At 28.4% G+C, this 25,313-nt stretch overlaps 3 protein-coding genes across 5 annotated transcripts in view; all 3 read left to right on the forward strand.

Moving 5' to 3' along the window:
• Positions 1-9,530, forward strand: part of LOC100569548 (limulus clotting factor C-like) — a 21,230-nt gene extending 11,700 nt beyond the window's left edge. Inside the window, exons 9-16 of the mRNA XM_003246094.4 lie at positions 2,238-2,449; positions 2,994-3,207; positions 3,291-3,506; positions 3,740-3,907; positions 3,964-4,097; positions 4,174-4,341; positions 7,494-7,650; positions 8,837-9,530. Coding sequence (XP_003246142.3) covers positions 2,238-2,449; positions 2,994-3,207; positions 3,291-3,506; positions 3,740-3,907; positions 3,964-4,097; positions 4,174-4,341; positions 7,494-7,650; positions 8,837-9,015 — 1,448 coding nt within the window. The 3' untranslated portion in view covers positions 9,016-9,530. The remainder of the gene's footprint in view (positions 1-2,237; positions 2,450-2,993; positions 3,208-3,290; positions 3,507-3,739; positions 3,908-3,963; positions 4,098-4,173; positions 4,342-7,493; positions 7,651-8,836) is intronic.
• LOC107884408 lies at positions 64-1,499 on the forward strand. Its single transcript, XM_016806383.2, has 2 exons — positions 64-943; positions 1,009-1,499. The coding sequence occupies exons 1-2, from the start codon at positions 680-682 to the stop codon at positions 1,225-1,227; spliced, it is 483 nt and encodes a 160-aa protein (XP_016661872.1). The 5' UTR covers positions 64-679; the 3' UTR covers positions 1,228-1,499.
• Positions 9,531-11,826: 2,296 nt separating the features above from the next.
• On the forward strand, positions 11,827-23,724 carry LOC100160377. 3 transcript variants are annotated; one of them, XM_016806379.2, is made up of 15 exons: positions 11,827-12,253; positions 16,463-16,523; positions 16,757-16,902; positions 17,225-17,392; positions 17,453-17,586; positions 17,660-17,827; positions 18,519-18,675; positions 19,409-19,581; positions 19,636-19,846; positions 19,948-20,163; positions 20,426-20,596; positions 20,654-20,787; positions 20,864-21,031; positions 21,992-22,148; positions 23,446-23,724. In XM_016806379.2, exons 1-15 carry the CDS (start codon positions 12,208-12,210, stop codon positions 23,520-23,522), a joined length of 2,187 nt encoding a protein of 728 aa, XP_016661868.1. In that variant the 5' UTR covers positions 11,827-12,207; the 3' UTR covers positions 23,523-23,724. The 3 variants fall into 3 exon arrangements, with proteins under 3 accessions (XP_016661868.1, XP_016661869.1, XP_016661870.1); XM_016806380.2 differs by lacking the exon at positions 17,660-17,827 and having other exon boundaries at positions 11,828-12,253; XM_016806381.2 differs by lacking the exon at positions 11,827-12,253 and having other exon boundaries at positions 16,463-16,527.
• Positions 23,725-25,313: the final 1,589 nt, after the last annotated feature.

The raw sequence follows: 25,313 nt of genomic DNA on the forward strand, positions 1-25,313 counted from the left end.
TTCTTACGCCATATCATAGATATAAGATTAAATATCCCATCCGTTAGGCTTGGGCCTCAAGCTTTAGTAATTCTGCGCAAATTCGGTCCTCTCCAGCAGCCTTATTATTTTTAAGTGATTTAATAATTGATTCTATTTCTGCTCTGTTTGGTTCTAATTCTTCATTTCTCAAGTTGTTGTTTGTGGGTTCCCCCCATTCTTCGTCATCTTCTCCTTGGTTTAAGTTGGGTTCGCTATTCAGAAGTTGGTCAAAGTACTTCCGAAACTCCTCTGCTTTATCTTTACTATTTGACAATAGTACCCCTTCTCCATTTAATACGAATTGCGTTGTTGGCTTGAATCCGTTTTTTAAGGATTTACACTGCCTAAAGAATTCTTTAGGGTTGTATCTATAACTTTCCAATTTTTCAATCTTTTCCTTTTCCATTTTCCTTTTTTCCTGTCTTAGCACCTTATGCGCTTCTTTCCTCTTTTTAACATGTAACTCCACATTTGGCTGAGTTGGGTATTGTAGCATTCCTAATCTAGCATCATTGCGTAGTTTAATGACTTCTGCACACTTCTGCACATGGGAAAGTTTTTTTGAATATATCTCCTTTAAGTTAATTTACAACAAAACTTTTCTCTGAAGAACGTACAAGTTTAAAAAACCAACTTGAAATTACATTCATATTGAGATATGCAATATTATCAATTTTTATGTTGTAATAGGTATATGAACAAATTGGGATACGCATTGCCTTTTTGCACAGCCCTAATATCTCGTATGAGGTCTGCACCATATTTGTTGTCATCGCAAGTGCTAGGGATTACATTGGCACCCAGAATAGACATTTTTGAAAATCCCTTATTTTATTTTCGACTCATCTCCAAAATTAAAACTTTGATTAGTCAGATTTTATTTAAAAATACAATTGAATTCATTACCGACAATTACATAACGGTATATTAATTTTCTACCATTAGTATAGTTATTATACATTATATATTTTTTTCATAATTTTACAGATTGTTGTTTGGAAATCGGAGAATGGCAAAAAAGTTGATGTTACATTTGAATCGACATTACCATACATCGATCATAGTACTTGTCGAAAAATAAATACAGACGGATTTAATCAATTTGTGACGTTTGATAAGTTTTGTACCTATAATAAATTGGGTATTATAAATTTAGATTCAGATTGTAGCGATGAAAGTAGTGATTTTTTGTGTATAATTTTGTAGCAGCAGAAGTGTTAATTTTTAACTTTGGTGGAAATTTTTGATAGATTGAATCTAGTTGATACTTTGAGAGTCATAAGTAAAATATTCTAGTACTTTTCTTAATAATTGAAAAAAAAATTGTAATAAGTATGAGGATGCAAAACCAGTTTTAGACAATATGAGTATTGTTTTTTAACGTGACCTAAAAAAAAGAATAACCATAGATATATGAGATTTTCACCAAATTTTTAGATTTTCAATGTCTGTATATTATGATAATATTTTATATATTTTATATTAGGTATATTTGAAACCATTTTCTATAATTTTTAACTTTTGATTTTTTAGAATTATTACTTTAAACTACACGTCTAATATATTATCTATAATTGTAGATAAAGTTACTTTTATAACGAATACCACTCACGGGATGTGGTTGGTATGTAAGCCATATTGGCTAATTGCAAAATTTAATATTATTTTCTGGGTTACCACATAATATATTGCCCATCCTTATCATGATCACAGGCATAATAATATTATTGAGTTACCCAGTGTCAAATAATGATCAAAATGCCTCATTTTTTTTTGTGTTAATTTTACCCAGAGAATAATTGAAAGGCAGATTGATGTCTCTACGCATTCTAGAGCGTTGTTTTCGTGCTACACGTAACACTAGGCTTCAAGAACCCCATTCATTTGCTAGTGAGTCGTCCCAACTTCGTCAAGAATATCCCCATAATAAGAATCATATCTTTAACTAATAACCACTTGTCCCAAGACCACAATTTTCTTTTATGGATAATAAGTTTAAAGGTTAACATGACAGTTACGTTGCCCATTCTACTGTTTCTCAAACTCTATTGGTCAAAAAGCCGAATGGATATAATTTTTAAATAAATAAAAATAAATATAAAATGTTACCATCCCCCCTCCAGGAAAGTTTAACGGACTTACACCTATGCACCCAATACCCAATAATAATAATATGTTTGGTTTGTGTCTTACGTATAAAATATCTCATGTTTCAGGACAAAAAGTATTGCCTGAAGATGCCGGATCAGGGATAAGCTTTTTACACTTTAATTCTTATTATTTAACCGGGATAATGAGTTTGAAGCATATTGGGAAAAACGATACAGTCACAGGTTTATCGCGAAATGATTTAATAAATGATACAGTCTTAGTTTTTACAGATATAAAATACCATGTTCATTGGATTCGTGGAATTTTCAACAAATATGTACGTATATATATATTTTATTGGAATAGTGTTAATTTTAGGTTTATTATATTGGCTTGTTTTTTCTAATAAAATTAAAAATATGATATTTTAGAAAGAATATATACTTAAGAGGACGCCACACCCGCATTTGTTGTCTCCGTCTTACAAACGCGTAACATAGCAAATGTACGCTCAGCAGTTCATGTTTTATGCCGTTAGCTTATCAATTAGAGTGAATCGACCTATTATGAAACTTGATGGTAAGAAGATTATCTGTGTTTGTATGTGGGTTTTTTTTACGATAGTTCAATTTTTAAGTGAGTTATGAGCATTTTTAATTTACGGTATATTGTATACGTATAACTTGCTAATAAATTGAGCTATCGTAAAAAACCAACATACAAACATAGATAATATTCTTACCATCAAGTTTCATAATACGTAAATTCACTCTAATTTTTAAACTGACGAAGCTGAGCGTAAATGTGCTATGTTATGCACTTGTAAAACGGAGACAACAAATGCGGGTGTGACGTCCTCTTAACATTTAAGATTTTGACAGTTTATAGTAAATTCATGCATTTTACCAACCGTCGAAGGAGTTGTATACACTTATGAAGGTTCTAATAACATTTTATCTCACGGGACATTAATTTATCATCATATTTCTGTTATTGAGAACTGTGAAGTTGGGTATCATAAGGCTTATACCAATAGTATTAGGATTTGTCTGGGAAAAGGAAAATGGTTAACCAATTTTAAGAAATTGTGTTTCAGTAAGTATTCCAATCAAATATTGTAATAATTTTTATTTTGTTTGTATATTAATAGTATAATTATTATTTATTTATATTTATAGAAATGTGTCCACCTCTAGTATCAAATAGTTTAGATATTAAATGTACTTATAGTGGTAAGTATACGAATTGTTCACGTTTATCGATACCCGATACAGTAGCAAAACCATCATGTAAACAAACATATATTGCACCCAATGGACAAGATAAGACTCCGCTTGAATTACTTTGTCAGTCTAATGGAACGTGGAATAAACAACTATATACATGCAATCCATGTAATTGTATTTTCTATCATATTAACATACGTCTCTAACTTATATACATTTCACTAATTTATTTAACTTTTACGGTATCCAAATGTTTTGTTTGTATTATAAATGATAACATTAAGGAAGAATTAATAATTATTTTCTGTATATTTTTAAACCTTTAATTATGTTTTCTTCTAATCAGGGTGTTATATTTCATGAATAATTTTATCTATATTAGTATTCAAATATTATTTTAGATTGCGGTAGAGTATACATCCAAAACCAAGTATTGATAGAAAATGGTGAAAAAGCACTTGTTGGAACGGCACCTTGGAATGTTGGAATATATCAATTAAATAAAAAAAATTCCAATTTTAACTTGATTTGTGGAGGATCAATTATTTCTCCAAATTTAGTAATTTCTGGTAAAATCATTGTAAAAATGTTTAAGCAAGAATGAATTAAGTATAAACCTTTTTAGCGGCTCATTGTTTTTGGAAAAAAGTTATGCTGTCTATGAAAATATCAATTAACGATGGTATATACAAAATTGCTGTTGGAAAATATACTAGAGATTTTTCAGTTATTGATAATGACTTTACACAAATAATTAATGTAAGTTATTAACAATTCAAAATACTAAAAACACATTGGTATGATATATATAATATGAACTAAATTAATTGTACAGGTGGAAATGATTCACCTGAAAGATGGTTATTATGGACCTACTGGGTATCATGCTGAAGATATAGCTATTATTGTGTTACAAAACAGAGTTCCTTTTAGTAATGGTGTTGCACCTGTTTGTATCGATTGGAATGGTAAATACAATGTAGTAAATGGAGATCAAGGAAAGGTTGGTTTGTAGTAGTATTTAATAATAAAATTGTCATTTATTTTACTGTTAATTACTGTACCTATCACAATTGACCCTAATTGTCAGTCTGTATATAAAGAGCACATATCATAAATGCGCTGTACCGTTAGATTCTCTACTGAAATACGCATAAATATCGGTGTTCTTGTCATATCAAAATTCAAAATGCTCCCGACAATCTTGCTATATTGTTCGTTTGCGTTCCCTGTGATGATCAGTTTAAAACGCGATAACTCTGATACCACCTGCTGTTGTTACTGTCTACAGTTTTTTGGTTGGGCTTCGTTCATTAGGTAATTGTTTGATTATCTATACATATAAAATCCAAATACCACTTGGTCACTGATCGCTATAAATCAAAAACTACGCAACGTACGAACTTGAAATTTGGAATAGAGGTTCTTCTCATATTTTCACCGTGCAATAAGAAAGGATTTTCCGAAATTTGCATTTCAAAGAGGTGCTCAAACAAGGATCTTGAGGTTCAAGGTTTATGGAAATTGGAAATTGTATTTTTATTTATTTTATAAATAGTTGCCATTGGTTACAGCGTCTACAGTAGAAATTAGTATTAATTTATTATTGGTTTCCATTGGTTATTTGGGCAGATCAGGTACGATAGATAACACCAAATCAAATTATTGAACATTGCCTACCAAGGTGGAATAGTTGCACCTACTGCTGCGGCCAGCGAGTTACATCCAAAAGGAGTTGAACAATCATAATTTTTTTAAGATTTGCAATTTTTTACGGGAAACGGAGTGCACGGGATCAGCTAGTAATAATATATATTTGTCTCAACTCGTAACATTATTTTAATCTCAGCGTCACCAAATATTCAATGTTTTTATTCTTTTACTACTCACTGTAAGTTCGTTCCATACTTCAAGTCATTAAGTCATTTTTGGCCGTTAAAATGTTAAGCTTAAACTTTCTTTCTTTCTGTTTTGCTCACTGGTTCATGGCACCAGCAACATCTAATACTTTAAAACTTTAAAACTGTTTCATATGCTCTTTATTGTTCCCTTCTATGCTGCATTTTATTGTCATTGTCATCCTCTAACCATTTTTGCCTCTAATTTTTTTTCAACCATAAATGTGGTAAATATCCATCAGGTTCATAATTCGTTCACCCATTTAAATAATTTTCCAACTTTAGGGTTGATTTGATTCTTTATCATCTGTGGGTTGCACGTGTTTCTTGTGTTTGTGTTTGTGTACCTGTTAATAATTTAAAGTTCATAGTTTATCGTCATTGTCAATCTGTGCGATTAGTGGTTTTACAGAGTTGTGCAAGATCAAACCTTTTTCTTTCTATTGTATTTATAGCATACCTACTGATCCCAGCATCGCTTATTATCCTTATCGCACTCAGGGTAAACCGGTGCATCACACCTAATTATAATAGTTTATTAATCATCATCGATTTATTATTCTACAATTTGTATCACAGCCATTGTAGGCATAAGCCGTTCCAGCAAATCTAATGATATTATGTGTCGGGGTCTCTCCGGTATCAGGGATATTGTTGGTCACCTAACCGCCTGAGTACTAATCTTGCTCTTTTGAAACAGGTCACAAGCTTTAGTGAACTTTTTTATTTCATAGTACATATTATTAAGTTGGTAGAAACAAATAATTAGTTGGTATAACTGTTAGAACGTAACATGTGATGGCCCCAACATCATAACTAAACGGCTCATGAGTTTCTTTTATTAACTATGTGATCATGAGTTCTGGGATCATGGTTCGATATTTATTGTTCCTTCCAATAGAAAACAATAAACCTTTATAAATTGTGAATATATGGTTTATTTTGTATTTGGTTGATTATCTTGCTCAGTTTGATATCTAGCCGTTGCAGATCTTGAAGTTGACCTAATCGCTTCTGTAGTTTTTAGCTGTATTCAAACAACAATAGATTTTTTATTTAAATTTAAATTTGATTTTTCTGTTCATTGTCCTGTATACTCTGTGGATATCTGGTTAGTGTATATATCCCCACATTCTTCTCACCTGAGATATGATATATTTTTAAATGAAATTCTTGTAAGTCTAGCATTTAACAATTGATATTGATTTAGAAAATGCCATATAATCTGTCATTACTTTCATGTGATTATCTAATATGATTTTACTTGGTACTGATAGCGCAACCACTTCTGATGGCGATACAGGCGATACAGGCGATACAGTCCTGAGAATGCTTTATTAATTAATAAACCCAATATTATTACAACAGGTTACTTATACTATATTCCAAAAATGTTATTCATTTATATCATACGGATTGCCTTGGAAGAGTTTGGTCTTATCTACTATCTAGTACAATAAAATGATTTTACGTGATAACAACTTTAAAATAACATCTCATTTGAATATCCGTTTTTGTATTTATCGCCTATAGTGAATATAAACTAGTAAATACTATACCAGGTGCAATGAGTAAACATGTAAAAATTAGTGCTTTAATGCGGAATCTGCGAAGGTCTTCAAAACCAATCTAAGTACATCGAATTTGGCTACAAAAAATCAAAATCAAAAATAAAATGATTCAGAATCAAAATAGCTACTAGAAGATGGGTTTACGAAATTATTTGATACCAAACGTTAGTTCAAACCTTTGGAACAAAGTTAATTCATATGCCATCACGGTAATCATCGTTACTCGTTTTTGTATACTTGTCTATTTCCGTCATTCCTTAACTTTGATTTTCCTATAGATTTTTAAAACTATTGTGCATTTTCCAAATTTACTTATCTAAATTACCAACTAGAAAACTTGGCACTCGTTCATCAAAAAAATGGTGAATCAGAAATCAAAACATTATTTCTACTGTAAAAAATGTTTACAACCAGTAAAAAAACACACAGGTACATCAATATAGTATCAACTATCAATACACTCATCGCTCCGCTGAGAATTTAATATAAAATCTTAAAATACAAATCAAAATATCACTAAACATTATTCTAATTTTATATTTCATCAAATTCCAAAATTTAAAATCTTCAATCATTCAGAATTTATTTTACTAATTATACACATTTCAATCCTCACCTAAAAAGTGATTAATATTATACGTTAATTATAATTGTACATTATACAACTCTTTTATATACGTTTACAGATTGTTGGTTGGGGAAAAACTGAAAAAGGAATTTCAAGTCCTATTTTATTAGAAGCATCTTTATCATACATTGACCATAGTTCTTGCCGGAATATGTATACTGACGGATTTGAATCATTTGTAACCGCTGATAAATTTTGTGCCGGTTCTGCATCGGGTAATAAAATATATAAACATCAATACCATGGAATTATCGATTTGTTGAACCAACTTGACTTAAATTTTTAAAACATTAAATGTTGATGGTATATATTTTTAAATATGAAGATTATCTAAGTGTTTATTAAATTAATGAATTACATTTTACAATAATTGTAATTTGTTTAAGAATACAAAGTGTATTCCTATAAATCAAGAAAACAAACTGTACATATAGCGAGTGTACGTTGGTCCATTTTGTAGAACCCATGCGCTAGACTACAACTAATTTACTTCGTACCTACATTATAAGTTATATTGATCCTTAATATCCAAAAGGTAATTTGGTGGCAATTTTGATTTATGGTGGGGACGTGGGGTACGAATATACAACGGCATAAGAGTATGGTTTAAGTTCCATTCTTTGTAGACTTCATCGGCCGTACATAAGGTTAGAATGCAGATTTATAAGAAAAGTTGTTATTAACTCATTAAATACTCACCCTTCTACAATTTTAACTTAAATTGTCAAACGCCAAAAGATTGCATGAAAATAAATTATAATACGATTGATAATGGTGTTAATGATCAGTAATACTTTTATTAAATTAAAATATAATATTATTAACATATTATAATACTCCAATTTATATCCGTTTATAGTCGTTCGCCGTTCTGATTATCAATATATTTTGTCACTACAGAAAAATATGATTCATGGGTCCTATACTCCTATCTATGTTGGTGACTTCATACAATATGTGGCTAAAATAGATTATACCATACATATAATATCATTATATTATTATGCCTGATATAATAAATTATATTTATTATATTATAATGTAAATGACCGTCTATACCATATACGTCAGCACCAATTGGCTAATAAATAATGAGTAATGTTAGTAACCTTAGTATACAATTTTTTTGGAAGTAGTTGTTGAGTGATTCATTGAAGATTTTATAATCACACTATATAATTTTATTTCGCAATTAAATATTTAATGACAATTATAGTTTAAAATTCATTGAATTATCGACTATAGAAGATTTAATCACAAATTCAACTAGCTTATTATCCTCGCAATATAGTACGTATATATAATTTGTAATTGATAAGGTAAATTTGTATTGTACCCACTACTCAATAACAAAAGTTTTATTTAAATTAGGTATTATTTATTAAATATTTTTTGTTTCAGGACAAGGAGTAGGTAAAGGTGATAGCGGTGCAGGATTAAGCTTTTTACACTATGATTCATATTTTTTGACTGGAGTAGTGAGTATAAAGGATCCAAATACAAATAATTCAATCGCAGTTTTTACAGAACTTATGTATCACATTCAATGGATTCGTGGATTGTATAACGAACATATCTAAGTCCAATGAGATTAGGTATTTTAATGTTAAGTATTAAAATAATTTATTTCAATCGTAATTGAAATCAATATTTGTATTAATAAGTTTATACTTAGTTATGTGTAAAAACTCTCAACCGTTCATACAATTTCATTAAAATTAAACAAAATTGGTATGTATGTTATAAATCATAGGTACTTACTGAAGTATTTTATTATATTTAATAATTGACACATAGTAAATTTGAACAGTTTTAGTATATATATACTAATTTTGCTTGTTCATTCATTGTTCCATAATTAATTTATGTATTATATTGTATTGTCCATTGTATTTGAAATAACTATGTATTAGTCTTAATATTACTATTTACCAATTGTATTGTTTAGTTATTATATTGATTTGGTTTTGTTATTGACAATTTCTACTTCAAAATTAACATGTTTGAAGATGAATATATTTTTTGTACAGATAAAAAAAATTATTGAATAATAATGATAAATTGCTTGTTTAAGGCGATTCGCTTCGTATGAATATTAATAACAATTTTGTGTTTAAACAAATTTACAGTAGAAATACTGATATAATAACCGACACTAAAAAAGTGAACAGTTATCGATGTTTATGTAAATAGTAATTTTTATAAGCAATATGAAATTAAAAGCAATCGTATCTATAAATGCAATACTGAATACCCTATTATAGGTAGTATAATATTTTAAGATCAAAGTATTACAAAATGCTAAATATAAATATATAATATGTGTCTACTATAATCCAGGACGCGAACCACCCAAATATTCTTAAGCCACGATACGTATAAAAGTATATGGTAACTAAATAAATATAGTTTATCTTTATACCTTTACAATTTTCAGTTATATATTATACTAGCTGATCCCGTGCGCTTTGTTGCCCGTTAAATGTATCAACTCTATATGACTCAAACTTTGTTCAATTCGTTATTTAATATATTTTGGTGTATGGTATTCAAACTGTATCTTAAATTTTCCGATGCCCGGAATAAAAATTCTGATTCGCAGTACCTATATTATCGGGTAGGCGATCTACCGTAGGTAGATCGCGGGCATTAAGTTGTTTATATACGTAAGTGGTAAGTGTATGATTTAACTCTAAAGTATCAAAGATATATCAAGTTTGTCGTACTCCACTTATATTGGATTAATATAATCTATTAATACAAAATCCTAACCTAACATAACCGTGCTAAAATCAGATGGAAAAAAAAACCAAATTAACTATTTTTAAATAAGCCTATCTTCTTACCAGAGGTCTAATCTACCCACAAACATTCATTTTTATTTAAGTATATATGTATTGACAAAAATTAATAATATAAATCAACAAACATGCCCGATTAACCAATAGCAACCAATATAGGTATATTACACTATTATTATTTTAATCTGCAACAATAAACTACATTTTTTATTAATTAGTTTATTTTTTTTCTGGACAGATGTCACCACTGTTGTATTTTTGACATCCAGATATCCTACTTTTTCGGTGAATTTTCCTAAAGTTTTCTTTCATAAAAACTTTCTCCGTTATATACTATTTCGTTAAAAAAAAATCAAGAAGATCTGATATGTAGTTCAAGAGTTTAGCCTGTAGGGAGATTTTCCTTTCACATTTATATAGTTAGATTGTTCGTTCGATATGGTGAATAAAGCAGATTATTTAGAAGTTACTGTATAAATTAAAAATAAATTGATCCTAAATTGTGTATAGACACAATTTATTGATATTTAGGAATACCTTGTATGGGTTACATCCTTTTTATAATATGATACAATAAAATATACAAGCAATATAAAATTATGACTATAAATTTGAATTTAAACAAAAATAGTTTATAATATGTTTATGCATATGTATTATCCTACATAATCTGGATAACCAGTAGTACACGTATTTAATATCTACAGGTACGTCAAAAAACCTTAAGTTGTATTTAACGTAGTATTAGGATCAATATAAACAATTTTCAAACAAGTTTGTAATTCAATAGTTAATCACTACCACCTTGAAATAAAGATTGGAATAAAAATTACGTACAACAGTTGTTGGTCATTTATTTTAATTGTATACATTTTTTTTTGTACACAAACTCTATACAATGTAAGACAATATGATATACGTATCTCATGTCAGTTATGTTAAGTGTAAGTTGCAGGGAAAATAGATGTTCATCACTGATACTTTCAAAGGGGGTCTGTTAAAATAATTAATAAAACGATGACCAAAAATACTGACCTAATATATAACAGATATAAAAGAGAACAGTATTTGCTGTTTAACAAAATATTTTATTTTAAGATCAACATATAACAAAATTCTAAATAATATTTATAATCTGCTATATGATTATATCCCGTTAGGTACGCAAACCGCCGAGAGATGCCCTTTGGTACGAGTATCTTCTCAATATTATATCGATATACTATATTTTCTATATTATGGTAATTAAATAGAATACGTATTTAATACTTATAAAATTTACTATTACAAACATTTTTCGTTCGATATTGTGGATAATGGATATCATTGTGTAGTAGTTATTGTACACAATATGGAGTATAAACTATACATCGATTCCAAACTGTTATAGATAGTAGATACCACATAATATAATATTGATAGTGGATGTGTAGTAGTAGGACCGATATAATAAATTTCAAAACAAGTTAGCAACTTATTAATTTGTTCATTAGGTACCACCTATCCACGTAATTTGTCCTTCGCTTGATAAAGCGATCTTATATAGCTGGTATATAGTAGGTACCTACATAACATTGAACCAAATACGTACCAGCATCGTGAGATAGTAGATTATATACATATAGTAGAATATAGAGAGTAGTATATATTTTCAGGAGACCCGATATTATGTGTCTAGAATACTAGTTTTGTAAAGTTATATTATTGGTGTCGTGTCTTATGTAGTGTTAGCTTATGAAGTAAAAAATGATTTAATCCAATAAAGATATTGGATTAAGATATTGTCAGTTTTTAATAAAATATACTACATTAATGTTATAGTATATTTTAATATATCTTTACATATGTTAGAAAATGTACGATAAAATATTATTTGGTGTATAGTGACATTAATTTGATATAGTTTATGTATACAAATTTATTATTTATATTTTTAAATACAATTGTTTTAATCTCAGCTCACCACTGACAATGAAGGTGGCGTACACCTGGTTCATATATTCATGTTTATTTTTCGGTACGTAATATCACTGTTAACAATGTAATAACAATTAATAGTAAATAATGTTTTAATATGACATTAAATGATATTATATCTCTTTATTAAAACAACATTTAAAAATTAATATAATATAAAATCATTTCGTGTCTTCGTAATTCGTATGACATAATTACTAACTAGTACCGCATAATAAGAAATAAGCAAATAATTTTAGGTGCATCAAAGTATATGTTAGGCGAAGAAAAAAGGTACCCGATAATAATAATTTCATCTAGTATTACTATTTCAGTAGTACCTATTATATTTTCAGTTGGAAATTCATAAATGTTTAAATTTTGATAGTTAAGATTAAAAACGCAATAGAATATTTCACATGTTTTTTACCTATTGGGGAAGCAGATTAACAAAACGCGCTCTGGTGGAAACAATTCGTACCTTCCAATTCGGGATGTATAGATATAGTTTTATATTGGTTATTTGTAACTTTTTATTATAAATTAATTTTGGTATCAAAACTTTATACGCTTTATTAGCGAACTGTATACGTTGCCACGTTGGTAACTATAATTTCTACTAATATTATCAAATACATTCAAATTTACTTCACTTAAAGCAAAATGTATGCGAAATGTCAGGAAAATACATACAATCTCCCGACTCCACGTAGGGGGGAACCCGCCCAACCATCAGTACGATAGGCGTCGACAGCGCTCCCAGTGTCCATCTGTATTCTTAATAACAAAAAAAAAGAAAAGTTTATTTAAACCGAACATTAATTAAAAAATTAGTTTTACGTAAAAATTACCATTTTTTCACTTTTTTTTTGTTTTTATGACGCTTTCTTAAACTTCTAGGAATTTTCAATTTTCACCTCCCAAAAGTACCATTTAGATTCACTTTTCCATCAGAATAGATGTCGATCATATGGCTACAATTGTGTCTCAAATACTGAATTGTGTCCCCAAGTTTTTTTTAGGTTACACGAGTTGCGTCCCTCAATTTTTTTGAGGTTACACGAATTGCGTCCCTATGTTTTTTTTTCAGATCAAATTATTTTAACTAAAAAGTTAAGCTAACTGCTAAGTGCTAACCTACAATAATAATTAATGTTATTTCGTCTAATTAATATAAATAAAAAGTATAAAATATAAATAATTAAAAAAGTACAAATTATTTTAATAATATTACACATTAGTCAAAACTACACAAAATATTATAATATAATATTTCAATATTAAAGGTGTATTATATATTTATATGCATTATACTTTACATGAAAAATGAGAGTACCTCCCGTCCAAAATTATAATGTTCTTAATTTCGTATGAATATTCATCATTTAATATAGTAAAAAAGTTAAGCTAACCTACAATAATAATTAATGTTGTTTTGTCTAATTAATATAAATAAAAAGTATGAATTATTTTAATAATATTACACATTAGACAAAAATTTAAACGACACAGTTTTTATAAATTCGAATTGGTATTTCGAAATCCATGAGAATACCTACGTTTTACATTTAAATCAACAAAATATTTTTTTATATGTTCGAAAGCTACGAAATATGATTCTTGTCTTTTATTTGGCAATAATATAAATAATTATGATATATACTGTTCATTTTTAATAGTGTGTATTGTGAACATTTGGTAAAAAAATTTCGGAGCAATCTTAAACTTGCCATCAATGAACCAAATTTCTGATGTAGCCAATAATTCTAAATTCGTAGAACAGGAAAATCCAATAATATTATTTTGACGATCAATAAAAAATGTCATATTTTCCCCTCGGTTTGATATGCAGATTGGTAGATTTTCAATTATTTCATGTACATATAAAATAGATTTTGGTAGTTTATACCAGTTTATATATACATATTATCACGAATACAAGAAACGTAGTGTTAAGCGGTGAAAGAAGTTAGTGTTTTCACGTCTTCTTTGCGTAGCTCATTGTGAATTAATTTACATGGTCTATCCCACACATTAACTATAGCTTTTCTTTTTAAAGTATTACTCACTTTTTGTCTATTTAGAATAGGCGTTTCAAGTTTTTCATGATTATGATTGATTTTGCGTTCAATTATTTCAGTATCATTATTATTTTTTATAAAAGACTTACACGACGTTTTAGTACATCTTCATCTCTGCAAATCGGACCTTAATAATTTGTGGAAACAAAATTTTTAACCATCAATTACCCAAAGAATTTTGTTCTTCTCACTTGTCATTTGATCCATAGTGAGCGGATGATGTTTGACTGACCAGCAATTATTCTTATAATATTGTATTACTATTTAATCGAATCCCGTAAAAAATTCAAACGGAAATGCCCGGTGAAACCCAAAAGCGCAAATCGACCTTATTATTCGATAACTCAAAAGCGCAAAACGAATTTGCGCTTTTGTACCTTGGTAGTGGGATAAAAGTGCAAAAATAAATTGTATTACCTGATACATTATTTTATTTTTAATTGAAATTCGAGTGAAATGTTTTAAATCGTATACCAGATATCCACCTATATCAGTTGGTGTCTGTGATACGATCGTGTCACGTGTGCGTATGTGTCCGGTTTTCGCTAAAATTAAAATTATAAGTCTTCAAAAATGTATTATTATAATGTCATTTACTTTAACTTACACAAAAGGGCTGAGCCACCTTCGGACGAGCCAAGGACTACCAATGGTCCAGAATCATATCACAGGCATTTGAAGGTTCAATTTTATAACCCCACCCATCTATTTATAGTTTTATTAAAGTGATTAAAGAACACCAAGTAGAAGTTAAAATTACAGTCAAATGGTCGAAAAACTACGTATCGCAAAATTGAAGTCATCAAAAACTTGGACCTTCTATAAAGAAAAAAAAATTACCAGATTGGAATACTTGAAGACAGTGGGCTTTAAATTTCAAATTTAATTTTAAAGTATCTACTCATTATTATATTAGGTAGTTTAATATATTAATTTATTTATTCATAATAATTTTTTAACTAATTTAAAATAATACTCAAAATTCTAATATTTATTTTTTACTGATTTTTTGAACTAATTTCAATATCACTGTAAATGCTTATTTAAAAATTAATAATAACTACGATTTTAATAAAATACATTTTTTTATAAAATTGATTTGCGCTTATGGGTTATTAAAAAGGTAATTCTGTTTTGCATTTTTAGGTTGCGTTTGGGTCATATTTCGCGCTTATGGGCTACAACTGAAATGCTGAGTTCAATACTGAAAATACAGTATAATCAGTCTTGTAAAGTACTTGAGTAAAAGTATTCAAATACTTTTTAAGTACTCAAATACGTATTCTAAATACATTTGAAAAAAGTATTTGGGCACAGTATTTGAATACTTTTTTGAGAGTATCTGTATTTAAAATTAAATACTATTTTTTAATACTTTTTTCCTCTTAATTTATTTACAGTGACGCCAAAGTTAAATTAAATAATACAAATTTGAAATTGTACAACATTTTTATTTATATATCGTTCATCGTTGTATTTTGGTTTAATATATTGTAATATTTTTAGTGGTCTATAATTTAATTGAATGTATACGTCCGTTGATTTCCTAATAAAATTTCGCTATTTGAAATACCTTTACTCGAATTATAGACATTATACACGCAACTCGCATTCGGTTACTCCAAGTAATCCGTCCTTGCATTATCGCAGAATATGATTGAATAAAATTTTACATTTGTAACCATTTTAGGCCTTTAGAGCCATTACAATGTCCGGCTAAGTGTCGGTTAACTTTAACCGGACATTGTAAGAACGGCCCCCCTTCGACTAAACTATGGTTTGTGTACTAGTTAAAACTTAAAAGCATCAAGTATCAATACGCCATTTGTATCGTGCTGATTTTATTGTATTTTTTAACATTTAAAACTAGATAGTGCTAAAATAAAAAATTAATTCAGTTTAATAATGATTCAATTTATCTATAAAGTCATTACTCATTAGGCCAGGGTAAAAAGGTAAAACACATTTAAAAAAAAAGTATTTAAAAGTATTTGTATTTGTATACTCAAATACTTTTTTTTTCAAGTATTCAGATAGGTATTTTGACTACTTTTGAAAATAAGTATCTGTATCTGTACTTGAATACTTTTTAAAAGTATCTTTTACAAGACTGAGTATAATCAATAATAATCTTAATCCAATAAAATATATTGTTTACGTATTTAATGAATAATAATGTATTGTTCCAGAATCTGGCATTTTGTGCGACAGAAAACTCGAAAGACGACAGGCCGTATCATCTTGCTCAGTGTTGGTGACTATAGTATAAATAAATATTATGTAACTATAAGTGGAGGAAAAAATAGTGTTAAATGGGGCTTAGAGTCCTAAAGAATAAATAAGAATTAATAAATAAATATATGATAATATATTATGTTTACACATTATGATCAGGAAGATCAAAACCCTATCTTTTTTTCAGTTTGATTATACTTGTAGAAATTGTATTAAATAATATTTTTTTGCACTTAATACAATTTTAGAGACACAGATGATAAGTTTTTTTGTTCAAGTGGACCATGTATCGAATGGTCGTGGGTTTGTGATGGTCGTAAGGATTGTTCAGATGGTTCAGACGAGACCAAAGAGTTGTGTGCTCGATATGAGTATGGAACGAATATGACCACAAGTATAAAATAATAGCTATAATATGAAATTTAATATTTTTTATAATATATTTGTGTGATAACTGATAAATACCAAATTTACGCATATTAATCTAAGTATGGAGCTTCTTATATTAGTATATTACATACATATACCTTATGGCTTATACTAATTACTCAACCAGAACTCTGAACTGTACCTATATGACAAACGCGTTAAAAACATATTGAGTAACCGAGTAATCATAAAGCACCCTCTATGGTGTTACGCTTTCCATTCATGCATTGCTTGTCTAAGGTCTATGATTACATACATCTATTGTATCTAATATATTATTATTGTAGGTTGCGGTAGAGTGTATGTCAATAACGATGAGTTGATCGATAATGATAAAAAATCAATTGTTGGTACGTTACCTTGGAAGGTCGGAATATTCCAATTAAATAAAGACAATTCCAAATATAACTTGACATGTACAGGATCAATTATTGCCCCAAACGTAGTAATTTCTGGTAAAATCGTTGTACAATGCATTTAAGAAGGAATGATAATTAATTAAATAACGTTTTTAGCGGCTCAATGTTTTGTGCAAAGAGGTCTGTCTAATCAAATATCAATAATCGATCGTCCAGTCATTGTTGTTGTTGGAAATTATAATAGAAATATCATAACAATGGTTGACAATGATTTTACACAAATAATGGAAGTAAGTCATTGATAACTCAAAGTATACAAACAATTTGTATGAGTTTAAAATATAAATTATAACAATTATAAAGGTGGAAACGTTTTACATAAAAGACAGTTATCTTGATTTTAATGGGTTATATGCTGAAGATATCGCTATTATTATATTAGCGAACAAAGTTTCTTTTAATAATAATATTGCACCTGTTTGTATCGATTGGTATAGTATATACCATATAAGGAATGGAGATGAAGGAAAGGTAAATATGTTGTGCTATATAGTTTGTAGTTTTTGGAAATATATAATATGTAATTTATAATTGATTACCTATCTGGTTTAGTTTCTAAAAAGTAGCAGGACCTTATGGTTAATTTTTTCACCCAAGTTCACACATTTTATTGATAGCTTCAAATCTATGAACTAAGAATAAATTCCGAAAAACAACTGTTAATCTCAACAAATTATATTAAAAATTTTACAATTCGCACAGTATATTTTGTTCAAAATTGGAAAGTTGTAAATAAGTAAATTTTAAGTTAATTTACATCACCACTTTGCTCTGAGGAACATTCAATATTAAAAAAATCTACTTCAAATTTCTTTCAAGTTGAGCTCTGCAATATTAATAATATGCCCTGTGTAATATAAACAAAGTGGGCTGCATTACCTCTTTGAAAATCCATAATACCTCACATGAGCACCTCGCAAGTATATTTGTTGTCGTCGCAAGTGCCATGTCATTACATTATGGCACCCAAAATAAAAAAGTTTTGTAAAATTCCTAAACACTTTTTTTTTTCATATTCGACCCATTTCCAAAATTAAAAACCATGATTAGTCAGACATTTGAAAAATACAATTGAATTTACTACCGACACCATACACAACGAGATACTAATATTTACCTATATTATAAATTAATACTAAAAACTTTTTTCATACTTTTACAGGTTGTTCTTGGAGGCTCGAAGAATGGCACAAGAACAACTAGTGTTCTATTAGAATCATCTTTACCTTTCATCGACCATAGTACTTGTCGAAAAATGAATATAGACGGATTTAATCAATTTGTGACTTTTGATAAATTTTGTACCCATAATAAATTAGGTAATACAAATTTAAATTCTGATCGTAGTGATGGAATTTTGATTTTACAGTAATTTGTGGTTTTTTTTGTGTATAATAATTTATTATGAAGCATTAAAAATACTTAGATTTTTAATTTTATGGAGATTCTTGATGGTTGGATCTATAGTTGATATTTTAAGCTCGAAAGTAAAATACGATGATTTTTATGCAAAACTAGTTTTAGGCAATCTATATGAGCCACTTGCTAATTGCTATCATTAATTTTAGTCAAAATATTTTGAAAATTGTGTGGTCAATAGAAAACGCTAATATAAAATATATTTGGTGTAACTTGAAATTAAAAAAGGTTATTCCTATGAGTTGTACCATAAAAAAATATCGATTTTATCAAAACCTGGTTTTGCAAAAATAATTTTTCACATTTTTGCTTAATTTTATTTTTGTATCTCCCGGCAATTTTGAAAACCAATACTTCTAGAAATTTTCGATTTTTACTTCTCAAATGCCCCAACCAGATTCACTTATCATTCAGAAAATTGAAGGACCTTTAAAACTACTTATCGTGTATACAGGAAAAAGAAACCCATAAAAAAATGGTAGAAATGTCGTTAATGTATAAATAAATAAAATTAAATAAAAATACTCCTCCCGCCACCCAAAAAGTTTAACGGATTTCCACCTAAGCACCCACTACCCAACAAAAGTAATATGTTTAATTATTGTCTTATGTTTAAAATATCTCTTGTTTCAGGACAAAGAATGCTTAATGAAAATGCCGGATCAGGCATAAGCTTCTTACACTTAAAATCTTATTATATAACTGGGATTCTGAGTATCTCCAATAATTTAAAAAACGATACAGTTATAGGATTTACTGACATTAAATACCATGTTCAATGGATTCGTGTAGTTTTAAACAAACATGTACGCATATATATATTTTGTATTGGTATAATTTTAACTTTAAGGTGTTGACAGTTTATAGCGAATTCATGCGTTTTACCAACTGTCGAAGGAGTTGTATATTCTTATGAAGGTTCTAATGAAATTTTATCTCACGGGACATTAATTAATCATAATCAAACTATTATTGAAAATTGTGAAATTGGATATCATAAGGTATACTATGGTTTTAGGATTTGTCTTGGAAAAGGAAAATGGTTATCCAATTTTGAGAAATTGTGTTTCAGTAAGTATTGTATGGTAATTCGGATGCCGTAATGATAATCATTTATTCATATATACCTAAATGTCCAAAATGTGATATAATACTATTTTGTACGTATATAGAAATGTGTCCACCTCTAGAATCAGATAGTTTAGATATTAAATGTAGTCACAATGGTCAGTATGCTAATTGTTCAAATTTATTGATACCCGATACAATAGCAACACTATCATGTAAGTCAACGTATAATGCACCAAATGGACAAGATGAGACTCCACTTGAATTGCTTTGTCAGTCAAATGGCATGTGGAATAAACAATTATATAGATGCAATCCAAGTAATTTTATTTTTTGTCATATAAACATAAGTCTCAAATGTACCTATTTATATATTATTTATACATATTTTTTTGTAATTTATTTAAGTTTTACAGTTACTGTCTACTGTACCCAAATGCTTTTTGGTATTGTAATAAAATGTAGGAAGACATATAATAATTTATTGTTTATGCATAATCGCGTACATTTTCAAACAGTCATTATTATGTCAGTTGTATATTTTTTTATCGTTGATATTTACATGCAAAAATATTATTTTAGATTGCGGAAGAGTATATATTATCAAAAACCATGTATTAACCAAAAACGTTGAAAATGCAACTGTTGGAACAGCACCTTGGAATGTTGGAATATATCAATTAAATAAAAAAAAATCTAATCATGACTTGATTTGTGGAGGATCAATCATTTCTCCAAAATTAGTCGTTTCTGGTAAATTTGTTGTAAAATGTATTTAAGTAAGAACTAATTAATTAAAAACGTTTTTAGCGGCTCATTGTTTTTGGCAAAAAGGTATGTTATCTAGGAAAATATCAATAAACGATGGTCTATACAAAATCGCTGTTGGAAAATATGCAAGAAATTTTACAGTTATTGACAATGACTTTACACAAATGATTAATGTAAGTTAACAATAATTCAAAGTCTACCAATTATTTATATGATATCCTATATAATAAATTAAAACGAATTGTGCAGGTAGAAACGGTTCACCTGAATGAAGGTTATTATGGACCACTTGGGTTTCATGCTGAAGATATAGCTATTATTGTTTTACAAAACAGAGTTTCTTTTAGTAATGGTGTAGCACCTGTTTGTATCGATTGGAATGGTAAATATAATGTAGCCAATGGAGATCAAGGGAAGGTTTGTTTGTAGTATTATTTAAATAAATAAAATTGTGATTTATATAACTGCATGATGATAATTACCGTACTTATTACTATAAATCATTGTCCATCTATATGTAAAGAGAAATTACCGTGAAATTGTCTCTTAAAGTATGCATAATTATTATTGGTATGTTAAATACATAACCGAAAAATTTGGGCGTGTGGATACCGCAAATAGGTTACTGTAATTATGGTGTTAAATTTATAATGAATGATATTATATTAGTCTATACGATATACGATTCTTATTGGAGACGATTGTAACTAATATCTTTAGTTTTCGATTAAATATATAATTTTGTTCAAATTTGAACACGAGAAACACTGTATTTAAATATATTTTTAAGAATTTTCGGTATATTTTACATTTAAAATATTTGAAGTTAAACTTCTTTCTTGAGGTGGGGGTGGAAAAAAAATCGTATCTAAAAATGATACGACAGGAAAAATGAAATGACACGTTTATTTATTTATTTAATTTGTAAGCCATGCACGGCGGCGGCGGCGGCGGCGGCGTGCACGTTTGTTTTTATTGTATTGATTCTTCTCACTTTCTCCCTAATTAATTTATAATTTTACGGGCCCCAATACTTATGAAATAAGTTTTACTTCCCCAGAGTGTAATGGTGGAGCCCACACACTCGTTTTTTTTTTTTAGTGGCTTTAAAATTGATAATACATAAAATGATTTATAAAAAGTTTGAACTGCATATAATAGACTATAATTTGAATTATCAATTCTTAGCTATAAATAATGAAATTTTCATAAATATATAACTTAAAATAATTTGCAAGTAACCTCGTGTAAAATACTGAAGTTTTTTGACATAGCACTATTCATAATCCCAACAATCATAAACATTAATTAATATCATAGGTTAATTATAATTGTACATTATACAACTCAACAACAGACCGTTCTATACTTTTACAGATTGTTGGTTGGGGAGAAACTGAAAAAGGCATTTTTAGTCCTATTTTATTAGAAGCATATGTACCATACATCAACCATAGTGCTTGCCAGAATATGTATACAAATGGATTTCAACCATATGTGACTGTTGATAAGTTTTGTGCCGGTTCTGCATTGGGTAATACAATGTTTAAATACTAATAATATGAAATTATTGATTTTATTAACAAACTAAACTTAAAATTATTAAACATCAAATATTGAAGCTAGACACTTATTTAAATGAAGATTAACTTAATTTGTATTAAATATAATGAATCACATTTTACAATAAATTAGACATTACTACATTAGTATAAAAATACACAATACATTTCTAAAGATGTTCAAATAAACTATTTAGGTAGGTAGCGAACGTTGGACGCCTCTTTGTTGTACCCATTGATTTTTTTGAATAACACTTCCTACAAGTATAACGTATTTGCTTCGAATTTTACAAATTAATGTTCCATAATATCAAAAAGGTGATCTCGCTGGCACTGTTGAATTATGGTGAGGTATAATATTATAGAATGGCATAAGATTATCGTTTTAGTGTCGTTGCTATTGTAAGACCGCATCGAATCATATAATATGTATTATGATCTAAAGATATTTAGTTTTTTTTTAAGTTGTCATTGAATCAGATATAATAGCAATAATCTACGACAATTTAATCTTTAACGCTCAAATTTCAATCGATTGAAATTAGTTAATAATAACACAATGTTCATGGTGTAAAGACTTTACGATGGCGAGAGGATTTGTCAGCGTCTTTTGGAGAAGAAAATATGGTCTTACGACCCCTGCTGCTACTTGGCTGTATAGTGTATATCCTTGTGTTAGTGTTAGAGTATGTCTATGTAATATAATTGATTTGATTATCACACTATATTATTTTAATTCGCAGTTATGTAACCAATAATAATATATTATGGTTTGAAATGTATTGAGTTATCGTCTAACAATTACTTTTACAGTTTTACCTTAAATCCCAATCATGGGTTGTGGTCTGCAGTGTAGATGTGTGTTGAAGACACCACTTTATATTATACTTTCATAGTATCAAACCATATTATGTTCCATATGTGCTAGGTACTATATCGCATATACTTATAATGTCGTACTTTTCATGTGTAATTTATAATTGAAAGGGCGTGGAGACGTGGAGTATTATTTATGTGTTGCATCAGAGCGTGTGTGTAGCATATCACATAATAATATATAGTTCGTGGTATTTAATTTTCCTATGTGTTTTATATATAAATATATTATATGGAAATATTTTTTATTGTGTTCTTTATATAAATATAGTCTTTGTGATCTTGTACATCATTTGTAATTAATAAGGTATATCTATAATCTATATTGTACCGACTGCCCAATAATACTGTCATATGATTATTATTTAAGTGTTCTGAATTAAATATTTTTAGTTTCAGGTCAAGTAGTGGGTAGGGGATATATAGTGGCGCCGGCCTATGCTTTTTACACTCCGATTCATATTATTTAACCGGAATAGTGAGTATCAAGGATCCAAATAGAAATAATTCAATCACAGTTCTGACAGAAGTTAAGTACCACATTCAATGGATTCGTAGGCTGTATAACAAACATACTTAAGTACAATAGTATTATGCTTATGTTATTAAAATATATATTACAATTTTAATTGAAATCAATATTGGTATTAATACATTTTTACTTATGTGTAAGTGTGTAACATTTTTTAACAGTTCATACATTTATCATTAAAATTAAATATACCACGTACGTACCCATGTCATAATATATATATGTAGTACTAAAGCATCATATTATATACAATTGGTACATGTTAAACTCGAAAAGTTTTTAGTATTTACCAATTTTGCGCATTGTTCATTTATTGTTTCATAACTTATTTTAACCAAGTATGGTCTATTGTATTTGAAATAACTATATTGAACAATACGTTTAGTTCTCATATTGACTTGGTTTTGTTAATCACAACTTCTGCTTTAAAATTAACATGTTTGAGGAAGAATATATTTTTGAGTACTATATTATAAGATTTGCCACAAATAACTATACTCGGGTGAAGCCGTTATATTTAGGTATACTTAGTTATATATAGGTAAGCCAAATATCACTCACTATACTATATAAAACGTCCGAAATTCTATAAAATTTGAAAATTAAATTTTATATTTTAGTTGACACCTTAATTATAATACTTTTCCACTAATCTATTGCCTGATACCTATTTAGAGGCGATTGATAGAGTGTATTTTTTCAAAAAAAAAAAAAACTTGACTGGAATAATTCCCAGACCATGTTAATTGTCGGATTTTGATCACTATTTTTTTTCTTTTTATTGTAAAGTAGTTATTTTCTTATTTGTTTGTTTCTTTATACAGGTCAGGGCCCAAAACAATATGAAGTATATAAAGATATTTACAATGACTTAATAATAAGTAACAATATAATAATAACTAAATGTAATACAATTTATGTAATGATAGTAAATAAAATAGTTAGAAGCAAATACAAATAAAATGCAATCAAGAAACTTGGTTCAAATATTAAAGCGAAAATAGGGGTCGTTATTGACGATGAGCATAAAGCGAATAATTTGAGAGTTGAGATAGTAGTTTGAAGATGAAAATGGAATATGAAATGGAACATAAGAGAGTGTACGACGGGAGGGGACATTGTATCAGAAATTCGAGATAGTAGTTCTGGCCAGTCATTTCTGGAGGAAAGGAGATGAGATAAGAAGGATAAATTTGATGAGTGACGACGATCGGCTAGACTGACTAATACAATATATACCTACATAATCTAAATAATCAGTCTTACCTACACGTATTTATGTATAGTTACGTTGAAAAACCTTAAGCTTTTTTTCATGTGGAAGAAGGACTAAGACCAGATGCTTTATTTAACGTAGGACACTCATTATTCAAAAAGTGTTAATGTTTTTGAAAAAAACCTTTGTTTTAAATGGTGACAAATACTTTTTATCCTATTTTTTCTGAATATTTTTATGAGAAAAAAAATCTAATTTAGGATAACTAATTTATGATTTTTAAGTACATATTTAAAGTATGTATTGTCAAATGTAGTTATGGACCAACATTTTGCGGGGTAACCACTTACCACACCACTTCGCACATCTAAATTTAAATACTTATAACTCCTAAACTACTTGTCCTAAAATCGATTTTTATGTATCAAAATACATAGAAAAATATTCTAATTTGGAATATGAAATGAAAACCGTATGTTATTATTCAAAAAACTTTAAAAATGTGAATCATAA

The sequence above is a fragment of the Acyrthosiphon pisum genome, chromosome A1 (genome assembly GCF_005508785.2).
Source record: "Acyrthosiphon pisum isolate AL4f chromosome A1, pea_aphid_22Mar2018_4r6ur, whole genome shotgun sequence".
In the NCBI taxonomy this organism is placed as follows: Eukaryota; Metazoa; Arthropoda; class Insecta; order Hemiptera; family Aphididae; genus Acyrthosiphon; species Acyrthosiphon pisum.